Source organism: Entelurus aequoreus, linkage group LG05 (assembly GCF_033978785.1).
Source record: "Entelurus aequoreus isolate RoL-2023_Sb linkage group LG05, RoL_Eaeq_v1.1, whole genome shotgun sequence".
In the NCBI taxonomy this organism is placed as follows: Eukaryota; Metazoa; Chordata; class Actinopteri; order Syngnathiformes; family Syngnathidae; genus Entelurus; species Entelurus aequoreus.
In genome coordinates, this window is record NC_084735.1 from 23,892,133 (window position 1) to 23,906,603 (window position 14,471).

A 14,471-nucleotide genomic window follows, 5' to 3' on the forward strand; every position below is an offset into this window, starting at 1 on the left:
TTAATCTATTTATCTTATTTTATTTTATTAATTTAAAAAAAAGGACCTTATCTTCACCATACCTGGTTGTCCAAATTAGGCATAATAATGTGTTAATTCCACGGCTGTATATATCGGTTGATATCGGTATCGGGTGATATCGGTATCGGTAATTAAAGAGTTGGACAATATCGGATATCGGCAAAAAAAAAAACAACACAAAAAAAAAAAAAAACAAAAAAACAACAAAAAAAAAAAAAAAAAAAAAAAAACAAAAAAAAATAATAATAAAAAAATAAAATCGATTTTTTAAAAATGAGAATCGATTCTGAATCGCACAACGTGAGAATCGCAATTCGAATTCGAATCGATTTTTTTCCCACACCCCTAATATCTAATATTACTATTTTACAACGCGAGATACAAAACGAGCCGCGTGCCGCACTTTGGACACCCCTGACATGAGCGATCTGATTGGACGCGGGAAAGCGCTCTGTGCGGGAACTTTATGACGTCATAAGTACATTTGGCTATTTTTGCACTTTTGATCTTTTAGAAAAATATACAATATATAATGTTACAAAACTATAATTTTAATGAACTAGGAATTAATATCCGAAATAAAATTTAAAAAACTATCTCTATTATGTTTAGTGTTTTTCTACTCGTTTTAACTACCGGAAGTTGTCATAGGGACCTGCGTGTCTGCAGTGTTGCCACTTCCTGTTTACGGGCGGGAAGAGTGAACGAGGCTGCGTGTCGATAGTGGCTTTAAAATCCTGCACTTTTCTTTTAATTCTCCCCGCCAGCCTGTCGTTTAAAAGTTTTTAAATGTTTCTACAATTGCAATTTGTGGTGGATACACTCTAAACGGAACATTAGAGGCTCGTTTTTTGCGTTTGCGCGGCCACGGAGCAGATGGAGGACCTTCCCGCAGATTCTGGCGGCGGTGGCGGGGATACATCAAGGCTGGGTCCCGCGGTGCAGGTGTCGGATATCCGCTACACGTCTGGGACGCACCCCTGTCGGCTCCTCGAGTGGAAAGTCAAGCCTGGCTCTCACGTCAATGTGGACTCCGTGTTGGCGCTCTGCGTCCCCATCGTGGCGAACAAGTGGGCAGCGACGACCAGGGTCCCGGAGAAGAAGGTGAAGTCGGACCGCGCGGGGGTCGTCAAGGAGCTGTGCTGTCAGCCCGGACAGGTCATCCAGCCTGGGTGAGTGCTGCTCTCATTCGAGGCCTGTTGTGGTTCTTGAGGGAAGACATTGCAGCTGTGTTATGCTATCTGGCTAACCAGCTAGCTCGTTTAGTACACAGCTATCAAGCGCGCTCGTACAATGTTTTAGTTTGTTTTTGCTTTCAAAATAAACTACTTGTATGTTCGTGAAGCTAAGTCATTGCTTTGTTAGCTTCAGTTTACTAGGAGGTGTGAATTATTTAAATTGCTAAACATTAATTACTGGGATTACCACGCTTGATTTTAAGCAGCTACATGTGTTCGCTCTTATTTTGAAACCGGAAGTGGGACATTGTATGATGCGGTTATTGATTCGTCACATAATTCCATAAATTTATTTTAAATGTCTACAATATAATAAACATTCTGAATTCATTTAATCCATTCATTCATTCTCAAAATAATGTTACTCATCCCATCATATGAAATATAACCACCAATTATTATTTATTTTTATTGTGAAGTGAATTATATTTATATAGCGCTTTTCTCTAGTGACTCAAAGCGCTTTTACATAGTGAAACCCAATATCTAAGTTACATTCAAACCAGTGTGGGTGGCACTGGGAGCAGGTGGGGAAAGTGTCTTGCCCAAGGACACAACGGTTTTGATTGATTGATTGAAACTTTTATTAGTAGGTTGCAAAGTGAAGTACATATTCCGTACAATTGACCACTAAATGGTAACACCCGAATAAGTATTTCAACTTGTTTAAGTCTGGGTCCACTTAAATTGATTCATGATACAGATATACTGTATACTATCAAATATATACTAACATCATAATACAGTCATCACACAAGATAATCATCAGGGTATATACATTGAATTATTTACATTATTTACAATCCGGGGTGTGGGATATGGAGGGGTGGGGGGGGGGGTTAGGTTTGGTTGGTTTCAACACTTCAGTCAACAATAATCATCAACAATTGCATCATCAGAGAAATTGACATTGAAACAGTGTAGAACTGACTTGGTAGGATATGTACAGCAAGTAGTGGACATAGACAGAGAGAGATCAGAAAGCATAATAATAAGTATCTACATTTGATTATTTAGAGATATTATGTGGAAGAGAGGGTGTTAGTTTAGGGTTGTAGTTGCCTGGAGGTGTTCTTTTAGTGCGGTTTTGAAGGAGGATAGAGATGCCCTTTCTTTTACACCTGTTGGGAGTGCATTCCATATTGATGTGGCATACAAAGAGAATGAGTTAAGACCTTTGTTAGTTCGGAATCTGGGTTTAACGTGGTTAGTGGAGCGCCCTCAGGTGTTGTGGTTATGGCGGTCATTTACGTTAAGGAAGTAGTTTGACATGTACTTCAGTATCAGGGAGGTGTAGCGGATTTTATAGACTAGGCTCAGTGCAAGTTGTTTTACTCTCGGTAGTGACTAGGATGGTAGAAGTGGGGATCGAACCTGCAACCCTCAAGTTGCTGGCACGGCCACTCTACCAACCGAGCTATACCGCCCCATATGTGATTACTTATGCAGTATATTGTGAATAAATTGAGAACAGGAAGTGAACAAAAGTTTTAGCAACTGTTATGTAAAAGAAAAGGGGTAGGATTTAATAAGCTCTGCTTCTTCCTACTCCCTTTCGAACATGTTGAAAAGAGAAATTGTGATGTATCGTGTTGTATGTTTGCATGTTTGAAATAAACTCAATCTCAACTCAACAATATTACTCGATTTACTGTATTTTTGTAGCTACAATATTGTAATTATTAATGATTTCTATTTAAATAACTTTAACCTTTACAGAACAAGCTTGTTTTTCCTGTTTCTATTATGTAGGGCTGGGCAATGATATATCACGATATAAGTAGTTTATATCGCTCGACATCGATGTTTGTTTTGTCCTAATTGAAAATAAGTACCTGAAGAAGTTGTTTTTAATAATTGTATTTAAAATGTAACGTCTCCGATTGTAATCCCCTCAGCTATCAAGGCGGAAAGGAAATGTCAATACAACCATGGAAAACATACTTCATCCATCCATTTTATACCGCTTGTCCCTTTTTTGGGGTTGCGGGGGGTGCTGGAGCCTATCTCAGCTGCATTCGGGCGGAAGGTGGGGTACACCCTGGACAAGTCGCCACCTCATCACAGGGCCAACACAGATAGACAGACAACATTGACACTCACATTCACACACTAGGGCCAATTTTAGTGTTGCCAATCAACTTAACCTCTTAAAATGAAGGTGAAAAAATGAGGAATACGTAAGAAATGCTTAATAAAGTGTAAAAAAGTAATGCAAGTGTAAAAATAGAAACCTGAGACTAATTATTTTCTGGGGGTTTAGTGTCAGGAAGTTACGGCTCAGCGGTGAGCGCCGCTAAGTGGTGTGGTCTTCGATCTAAATATGGTCTGTTTTTAAAAAATTAAATAAACTGTAGAGGTGACTTTTCCTGTTTTATCAGCAATTTCTTATCTCTCTGCAGCACAAATTTTTAGTTTTCCAGAGAAAAATCAACCGCGACACAAGATGGCACAACCAAACTTGAGAGTTGATACTGTTACCTGATTGGCTGTTAACGTGTCCCTCCCACTGATCAGCGATCACTTACTGCATTGCTCGGTTACCAGAGAGTTATTGCCTTTATTCATGCAACCAACCTTGCTTCGCTAACATCTTTGCTTCGCAACTTCCGGGTCTCTTACGGCGAAGAAAAAAAACAAATTATAATTGATATAAATGACGTGTCTGTCGCGAGATATATTCATATCGTTTTATCGCCCAGCCCTAGTGTTATGCTCATATTCATCATTATCATCACTTACTAACATTGTACTGTCTTTTTTGTCTTTTTATTTTTCCAGGGGTGTCATCGTCAGAATATTAGGATGCAACCACCCTATAGTGATGAAAGGCTTATGCGCTGAATGTGGACAAGACCTGACTCAGTAAGGAAATATAATAATAAAAACAAGCAATGTTTGTTTACACATATTGTCAACTGGGGCAGTTTGTGATGCATCAAGTTGATTTCTAAGCCAGCTGCTAGAGTCTGTTATTGTAGCTAATAGTATTTGCTCTGCCTTCATTTTGAGATCATACCCTCAGGTGGCGCCAGAAAACAATATTGTGGTAATAAATCATTTAGTTCGAATCTCGCCAAATTCAATTGGAAACACTTCCAACTCAAAAGCGTTTTCTCTTCTGAGTCACCTTGTGTTCAAGGACTTAAGAGACACCGGCAAAAAGCATGACACCCACTCTCTGTCTTTTGCTCTCTCTCAGGCTGCAGAGCACAAATGGGAACCAGCAAACTCCCATCTCCACGGCAACAGTCTCCATGGTGCACAGTGTGCCCGAGTTGATGGTCAGCTCTGAGGTGAGGCATGTGACGGTGGTACCTGTTTTTTTTTTCTTTGTGTGCATTATTTTTTTTATATCATATACATCACAGAGACATTTTGTGGCATTTAGTTTTTATTCAGTGTTAAAAGGATCTAGGTTAAATTGTCAACATGTTTCATTACATTTGCCGAAAATGGCAACACTACACCAAAAAAGTGTCTTTTTATTGCAAATTTATGAAAATTATTTTTTGATACCACATTTATCGTAAGTAGAGATATTATCGGCCGATAAATGCTTTAAAATGTGATATAGGAAATTATCGGTATCGGTTTCACAAAGTAAAATTAGCATAACAACAACAAGAGTGTGTTGTTGCCGGTGCTGTAGCCGTGGCTAACAAGCTCGCTCGCTCGCTCGATGACTGACTAACGACACCATGTTTATGGTTTGGGATTATTTTAAAGTGTGTCTGACAGATAAAAAACTGGCAATTTGCAATGACTGCAAAAAATTGGTTATGCGAGGAGGAACCAAGACGTCTTCCTTTAATACGAGCAATTTGATCTCCCACCTCTTCAAGAATCATAAGGAGATACACGATGAATACAAGCGAAAGATGGATGAAAAGCAAACACCGAAAAAAAGTTGTCGCTTAAAGACTCCGCCGAGAAAAAACAAAGATACAACAAAAACCACCCCAAGCCGAAAGCCCACGTTGTGGTCAGGGACAACGCACGCAATATGTCAAAAGCTACGGGGGAGTTTGGTGTGGCTAGTCAGCCCTGCATGGTGCGCACTTTGCAGCTTGCAGTGAACGGAGGTGCCCTGTCTCAACGCAGCATTTCAGAAGCTCTGACTGACTGGTGGGCCACTTCAAGCACTCACCACTAGCTTGCAGCACATTTTTGTTACTCATACAAATACGTTAGAGCAGGGCAGATTGAGCCCAGTTTATAATTTCCTGTTATACAGCATACCAGGCAGTCTTGCACTAAAGGAGGACTATGTTATTGTTTACTTTATTACTCTAGTATACTCTGGACTGAAGCTGTGTGTCCTCATTGTTTTTGTAGCTGTTGTTTTGAGACATGTTTATAAAAAATAAAAAAATGAATAATGCACTTTCTTAGACTTAGACTTTGTGAAAGTCAAAGTATAGTATTTCCCATAGTTGTAGTGGGTATCAGTATTATCTCAGGGAGAGCATATCCCAAATTCCAAGCTGCTGTTTTGAGGCATGTTAAAAAAAATAATGCACTTTGTGACTTCAATAGTAAATATGGCAGTGCCATGTTGGCACTTTTTTCCATAACTTGAGTTGAAGTTGTTCTCTTATTTTGGAAAACCTTGTTACATTGTTTAATGCATCCAGCGGGGCATCACAACAAAATTAGGCATAATAATGTGTTAATTCCACGACTGTATATATGGGAATCGGTAATTAAGAGTTGGACAATATCGGCAAAAAAGCCATTATCGGACATCTCTAATCGTAATGTTAGCTAATGCAATACTTAATGTTACCATTTCAATATATATTAGATGACATCATTGTCTAATTTGCATAATTTGCCATGACTCATGTGGATGTAATCGTGTAATTCTAATAGACTTTGTAGGAGAGACCAAAAGTGAGTAAAAACCTGTAACGCAAAGCAAATGTTTAAAACTAAGTGCTGAGCGATAAAATGATATCACTATGTATAACATGATAGCCACGTAATCCATATCAATAAAAACTGCTATCGATAAACAGTTGATCATTTATATTTATTTTTCGCTCGAAAGAAACCAAAAGTAGCGAAGCAAGGTTGGATGCATAAACAAAGGCTTTTGGCAATGCAGGAAGTGTTCACCGATCAGTGGGAGTGACATGCTAACAGCGAATCAGGTAACATAGGGGTGTCCATACCACGGCCCACCAGCGTCTTTAATTGGCCCGCAAGACGGCAGGAGTTCAATAAGCAGTTTGGTCGGGGTGGTGTTTTCATATTACATGCCATTTGATAGCTGCTGTTGAGATGCCAACTGGTGGCCGTTAAGAGTCACTAAAGTCAGTGACCATTCAATATACTTTCGTGGAAATCCAGCACAACTAAAATATATACAGTATATCACAATCCAAACAAACTTCCCTCGTCGTGGTGCAGAAAAAAAACGCAACCAGCAGAAAATGTTTACAAACATGGTCACACATAACACAACCTGCTCACTGTACTTTGTGGCTATAATAATAACAGCCCTATCATCATAAAAAAAAAAATCAAAATTACACTAATTTAAATCCATTACAAGGGATAATGGGAAAATGTAAAACACTCTCCACAATTACCCATGTTCGGCGCATTTTAGCTGCTTGATATTTCTGATTGATTAGAAAACTAAGAAGGTCGTCATGCAAGTACCTTATTTTTCGGATTATAAATCGCAGTTTTTTTCACAGTTTGGCCGGGGGTGCGACATATACTCCGGAGCGACTTATGTGTGAAATTAACACATTACTGTAAAATATCAAATAATAATATTTATCTCATTCGCGTAAGAGACGAAGCAAATGGCAGCAATCGTCACACACACGTCAGTAATCGTCACTCACACGTCAACCAATAAGAATTCGGCGGGGGAGGGTCATGGCAGAAGTGCATTGTGGGTCATGGGATGCTAACTGCTATATGCTACTGCCGTAGCTATTAAAATAGATCACATCAACATTGGCGGTATCTTATAAAAACTGAGAAGGGCTGAACTAAAATGGCACCGAAAAGGAAATCATATACTGCAGATTACAAGCCGGACGTAGTGAAATATGCAGCAGAGAACGGCAATCGACCAGCAGAAAGAAAGGACATACCAGAGGCGACACCGGGGAGGAAGATTTCATGGGATTTAGCGATCGGGAGTGACAGATTGTTTGGTAAACGTATAGCATGTTCTATATGTTATAGTTATTTGAATGACTCTTGCCATGATGTGTTGCGTTAACATACCAGGCACGTTCTCAGTTGTTTTTTTATGCCTCATATAACGTACACTTATTTAGCCTGTTGTTCACTATTCTTTATTTATTTTAAATTGCCTTTCAAATGTCTATTCTTGGTGTTGGGTTTTATCAAATAAATTTCCCCCAAAAATGCGACTTACACTCCAGTGCAACGTATATATGTTTTTTTCCTTCTTTATTGTGCATTTTCGGCTGGTGCGACGTATACTCCGGAGCGACTTATACTCCGAAAAATACGGTAAACAAGGTAGGAGTTGAAATTTCACATACTCTTAATTAGAGATGTCCGATAATGGATTTTTTGCCGATATCCGATATTCCGATATTGTCCAACTCTTAATTACCAATTCCGATATCAACCGATACAGATATATATACAGTTGTGGAATTAACACATTATTATGCCTAATTTTGTTGTGATGCCCTGCTGGTTGCATTAAACAATGTAACAAGGTTTTCCAAAATAAATCAACTCAAGTTATGGACAAAAAATGCCAACATGGCACTGCCATATTTATTATTGAAGTCACAAAGTGCATTATTTTTTTTAACATGCCTCAAAACTGCAGCTTGGAATTTGGGACATGCTCTCCCTGAGAGAGCATGAGGAGGTTGAGGTGGGCGGGGTTGAGGTGGGGGGGTAGCGGGGGGTGTATATTATAGCGTCCCGGAAGAGTTAATGCTGCAAGGGGTTCTGGGTATTTGTTCTGTTGTTTATCAACCAATCAATCAATGTTTATTTATATAGCCCTAAATCACAAGTGTCTCAAAGGGCTGCACAAGCCACAACGACATCCGCAGTACAAAGCCCACATAAGGGCAAGGAAAAACTCACAACCTCAATGGGACGTCGATGTGAATGACTATGAGAAACCTTGGAGACGACCGCATATGTGGGTTCTCACGTTTCTCTATGTTGACATCTTCACAGGCATGTGATTTTTCCATCTATAGTCGGAAATCCGTCTTTTTTTATCCCCGTAAAAATATATATTTTTTAATTCAGTTTTACTTCGTTTTTCCGACCTACAATGTGTGTTAAAATCTTGATCCGTCTCTTTGCCATACCTGCCAACAACTACAGTTTTCCCGTAATGAGTACGGTTTTTGATAATCCAGTGTTAAAAGCTAAGGTTTTCCAATAAAAATTAACTTAAAAATCAAAGCTACGAAGCAAGCAACTCCACGGGCAGGGGACAAAATATATGGGAAACATCAATGATGATTGGTTGGTTTACGTATAAGGAAATCGTTGGTTGGTTTACTATGATGTGTCACGATTGGTTAAGATTAGGGCAAAACATTACGGACAGGCCAATCAGAGGCTAGATAGGGCGGGTCATCGAACTAGGAAGGGAAATCACAACAGACATCCCAAATGACGACGAGAGAGTCAGAGAAGAGAAGAGGGAATTTTCAAGCGGGCGATTTTTATATAAAAAACACTAGTGGAAGATGGCAGAGGGATTGTCTTCCTTAGATTTTTCTTTTAGCGATGTAGACAACGTCCAGGAAACCCACAATGCGTCTACTTGGTCACATTTGGACAAATGTATGCGTCTGGATAAAACAATACCCACCACATTAATTTTAGTTGTTTACCATGTAAGCCCAAATCAAAACTGGAAGAGGTGGAATACACATTTAAGAACACACATGATTGTGGCAGACGTGATGACTTTTGCTACAGTATAGCCTGTCTATACGCTACATTTCCTTTTCATTGGTGTTATGCAACAAGACAGTAGCTGACATTTTGTTCATTATTTCTACTGTTTATATTTTGACATTGATTAGTTAGGCCCTGGGTTCAATCCCGGGCTCGGGATCTTTCCGTGTGGAGTTTGCATGTTCTCCCCGTGACTGCGTGGGTTCCCTCCGGGTACTCCGGCTTCCTCCCACCTCCAAAAACATGCACCTGGGGATAGTTTGATTTGCAACACTAAAATGGCCCTAGTGTGTGAATGTGGGTGTGAATGTTGTCTGTCTATCTGTGTTGGCCCTGTGATGAGGTGGCGACTTGTCCAGGGTGTACGCCGCCTACCGCCCGAATGCAGCTGAGATAGGCTCCAGCAACCCCCGCGGCCCCGAACGGGACAAGCGATAGAAAATGGATGGATAGTGAATCCTTTTGAAACATTAACAACATGAATGCAATATATTTGTTATTTCATGCTATAAACCACAAATGGCTATTCAGATAAAGGAAGTTAGCTAATAAAATAAATATTGTTTGTACTCTTTATGATTTTTGCATTTGGAGCAGTTAGAAGTGGAGAGGGAGTTGACGAGACAGAAATTGGCTATAAAATCCAGGGCAGAATCCACTGAAGCAGAAAAAAAAGGAAAATGCAAGCTGCTCAGAAATTTCCCAGGAAGGTTCATGTCATGACATCAAAGCAAAAATGCCAAAGTAATGTGTGAATGAACCAAAGTAATGTTTAATTAATGTAAATAACTAGATCAGTGGTTCTTAACCTGGGTTCGATCGAACCCTACGGGTTCGGTGAGTCGGCTTCAGGGGTTCGGCGCAGCCTCCGCCACGGAGGTAAAAACACATCCGACATATCATGTAAATAAAAACTTCTCCCTATCGTCATATTATGGATACCCCCAAACAATGTTCCCTTTAATTTTCCATCTGATTTGCCGGTGTTTGTAGGGCTGCAACTAACAATTAATTTGATAATCGATTAATCTGTCGATTATTACTTCGATTAATAATCGGATAAAAGAGACAAACTACATTTCTATCCTTTCCAGTATTTTATTTAAAAAAAACAGCATACTGGCACCATACTTATTTTGATTATTGTTTCTCAGCTGTTTGTACATGTTGCAGTTTATAAATAAAGGTTTATGAAAAAATATATTAAAACATGAGAAAAAATACAATAAAAAAATTTCCTCTGCGCATGCGCATAGCATAGATCCAACGAATCGATGACTAAATTAATCGCCAACTATTTTTATAATCGATTTTAATCGATTAGTTGTTGCAGCCCTAGTTGTTTGTTTGATTGATCGATTGAAACTTTTACTAGCAGATTGCAAAGGAAGAGAATACATTATATGAGACAGTACAGTTTACACAGTACAGTACATATTCCGTACAATTGACCACTAAATGGTAACACCCGAATAAGTTTTTCAACTTGTTTAAGTCGGGATCCACGTTAATCAATTCATGGTAATGTGTGTAATTTGTTGTGAGTTCATGCACTGTGTTGGTTTTGTTCTTTGATGCACAGTTCATTTTGTGCACCGGTAAAGAAAAACATGACTTTTTCTTGAATTTGAAAAAAAATAATTTTTATTTTTTTTTCACTAAAGAAGGGTTCGGTGAATGCGCAAATGAAACTTGTGGGGTTCGGTACCTCCAACAAGGTTAAGAACCACTGAACTAGATGAGCCATTTGTGGCTGTGAAGTGAACACTAGTAAGGTTGTAAATACTGTATAGAGTAGGCTAACCCATGTGGTTCCTGTGGATGTGAACACAAGTTGTAATTACTCTAGTGACTAAATAGCATAGTGACCGAAACAAACAAAGTGATTCATTTGGATGAATTTATATGAACTCTGTTGATCATTTTTCAACTATTTAAACACTAAAACATCTTTAAATGCTCTTTTTTTGCTCTTTTTAGGCTATATAAATATAAATCAATCAAACAAAGTTTATTTATATAGCCCTTAATCACAAGTGTCTCAAAGGGCTGCACAAGCCACAACGACATCCTCGGCTCAGATCCCACATCAGGGCAAGAAAAAACTCAACCCAATGGGAGCAATAAACTTTGATTTATATTGTGGTCTAATATTACGGTCATTAAAGGATTTCCCCCTCTCCAACCAAACAGCAAGCAGAGCAGCTTGGCCGGGAGGACCAGCAGAGGCTGCACCGCAACAGAAAACTGGTCCTGATGGTGGACTTGGACCAGACGCTCATTCACACCACCGATCAACACTGCCAGCAGATGTCAAATAAGGTACTTTTCACAACACACATCAAGTTTGATTTACAAGAGCCAACGCTTCAATGCTCTGATTTTTCCTGCAGGGCATTTTCCACTTCCAGCTGGGGCGAGGAGAGCCAATGCTCCACACACGACTGCGCCCACATTGCAAGGAATTCCTGGAGAAAATTGCCAAATTGTACGAGTTGCACGTCTTCACATTCGGGAGTCGCCTTTATGCACATACAATTGCGGGTAATTTTCTGTCTCATTACCTATTATTATTATTATCATCGTTATTATTATACAAGTACCAGTAGAGTGGAAAAACAAGCTCCCGCTATATTGAAGCGGCGTGGTGCAGTTGGGAGAGTGGCCGTGCCAGTAACCTTATGGTTCCTGATTCAATCCCCACCTTCTACCAACCTCGGCAAGTCCGATGTGTCCTTGAGCAAGACACTTCACCCTTGCTCCTGATGGGTCGTGGTTAGGGCCTTGCATGGCAGCTCGCGCAATCAGTGTGTGAATGTTTTTGTGAATGTGGAAATAGTGTCAAAGCGCTTTGAGTACCTTGAAGGTAGAAAAGCGCTATACAAGTACAATCCATTTACCATTATCATATATATCTGATTTATGACACCAAAAGGCTTCCAAAGTTTGCGAATAAATAAATATGATCAACATTGTATCAGTTTCATGGAGATTACCAAGCCATTTTTAATAGAGATGTATTATCGGCCAATAAATGCTTTAAAATGTAATATCGGAAATTATCGGTATCGTTTTTTTTATTATCGGTATCGTTTTTTAAATTTTTTTTACTAACTAGGGCTGCAACAACTAATCGATTAAAATCGATTATAAAAATAGTTGGCGATTAATTTAGTCATCGATTCGTTGGATCTATGCTATGCGCATGCGCAGAGGCAATTTTTATTTTGTTATTTTTTAAAATTATTTTTTTTTTTTATAAACCTTTATTTTTAAACTGCGACATGTACAAACAGCTGAGAAACAATAATCAAAATAAGTATGGTGCCAGTATTTAGTGTGTGTCTGTATGTGTGTGTGTGTATACAGTATATACTGTGTGATATATATATATATATATATATATATATATATATATATACATATATATATATATATATACATATACATATACAGTGTTGGGTTAGTTACTGAAAACCAGTAACTCGTTATAGTTACTAGTTACTTCATTTCAAAAGTAACTCAATTACTAACTCAGTTACTTACACCAAAAAGTAATGCGTTACTTTGAAAAGTAATTATTTAGTTACTTCTTTTTTTCTTCTTTTTTTTTAAAGCTCCCATTAATGCCCTTTAGCCTTCATTTCAGTACTGTTATTGCACTGGAGAATAATACAATGTGTTGATCAACTTGACATGCATTTGCATCACTGAACTCTGCTAAGCAATGTGGTCTACATACAACACACAAACACAAAGATATGTTACAAAGGCCAATTTGTTTCTGGCCAGAACAAATTGACAAAACTATTTTAAATAGCTGCAACATAACGTACATAAGTAACAAACAGCATAATAACAACATAGCTGTAAAGCAAGAAAGGCAGACACTACATACACAAAGCCTAACCAGGCATTTTTTCCTCAAAGAATTCTGACACAAAATCATGTCTGAAGCTCAGAACACTCTACACATTTCCCCAGTTTTAGTTTAGAGATAAGGAAAGATTGGCCTGGCCCACTAGGATCCCTCTTTATGTTTGTGAACTTTATAGTCTATACATTTAGAGTGATGTGATAATCAAACACTCTAGAAGTCTAGGATGAAAGAGTATATAAGAGAATTGACAGCAACATTCCCTCTAAGGTGTGCGCCTGTGCAATTGCGCACTGCTCAAGCGTCCTCTGCGCACGGCAAATCTATGCCACGCACAAAATCATATAAAAAAAATAAGCGCATAACAATTTTCGACACTACACGGACACGACAGAGAAAACAGTTTTCGTCATCATTGTTCTAATATTGTAACGTCTGTCGAGACGCTTTGAGGACATGAATTCCATCCATCACTTTACTGAGCAAAACTCTTTATTGTCGGCCATAAACACATCACCAAAACATTAGTAAAAAAAATGATATCTAGCAAAAGTGGTCATTTTCTGCAGTACAAACCAGACCAAAAGCAACTTTGTTATATCAACAGCAGCCGCTCGCTCTTTCTCACTTGCGCCAACACATGCACATATGGCACTTAGCCAGTGATGCGTTTACAGCCACACAATAAGTCGGACAACTCAAACACCACACATAAAGTGTCATTCCAGGTCGTTACACTGTGATTTACCAATCAAATGTGTGCTTATTCTAGTGTCATTTATTAGGAATCTTAATTTATAAATATTAATCATGAAATGCTGTTAGTATATTAAATAAATACTCATAAAAATATATTTTTTACAAACAGGAAGTTGCAGGAATGCACACATGATCCCCTGCTTACATCTCATTGTGCAACATGTGAATGTTTTAATGGGAACTAAATGCAATGTCTGAAAGGAGTACAAACTATTTCCAAAGCAGGACCTCCACCCAGACAAACAATACAAGTACACAGTTCATGAAAAACAATATTTGTTGTTATTGTCATTGTAAGTGGGCCTAAACACTTATATTAGAAATGGAAATGACTGCTGTCATTTGATTATAATAATAAGAGAATGTTGTCTGTCTATCTGTGTTGGCCCTGCGATGAGGTGGGGACTTGTCCAGGGTGTACCCCGCCTTCCGCCCGAATGCAGCTGAGATAGGTTCCAGCGACCCCGAAAGGGACAAGCGGTAAAAAATGGATGGATGGATGGATGGAGATTGAAGTTGTTATTTAGGCAGGATTGGGACAGGTGTGCTGCTGGTGTAGCCACAGTGTGCACGTCTGATGTTGCTCACATGGGCTCCACTCAATGCTCAGGGAGTTTTTGCGTTTGCTCACACACATGAAC

General features: G+C 38.9%; 1 protein-coding gene across 2 annotated transcripts in view; it reads left to right on the forward strand.

The window, feature by feature from the left end:
- Positions 1 to 675: 675 nt before the first annotated feature.
- Positions 676 to 14,471, forward strand: part of ctdp1 (CTD (carboxy-terminal domain, RNA polymerase II, polypeptide A) phosphatase, subunit 1) — a 124,939-nt gene continuing 111,143 nt past the window's right edge. The window contains exons 1-5 of one of the 2 annotated variants that reach the window (XM_062047484.1): positions 676 to 1,193; positions 4,041 to 4,124; positions 4,462 to 4,555; positions 11,388 to 11,516; positions 11,588 to 11,738. In XM_062047484.1, the coding sequence (XP_061903468.1) occupies positions 898 to 1,193; positions 4,041 to 4,124; positions 4,462 to 4,555; positions 11,388 to 11,516; positions 11,588 to 11,738 (754 nt within the window). In that variant the 5' untranslated portion in view covers positions 676 to 897. The remainder of the gene's footprint in view (positions 1,194 to 4,040; positions 4,125 to 4,461; positions 4,556 to 11,387; positions 11,517 to 11,587; positions 11,739 to 14,471) is intronic. The other variant, XM_062047483.1, reaches the window with a different exon arrangement.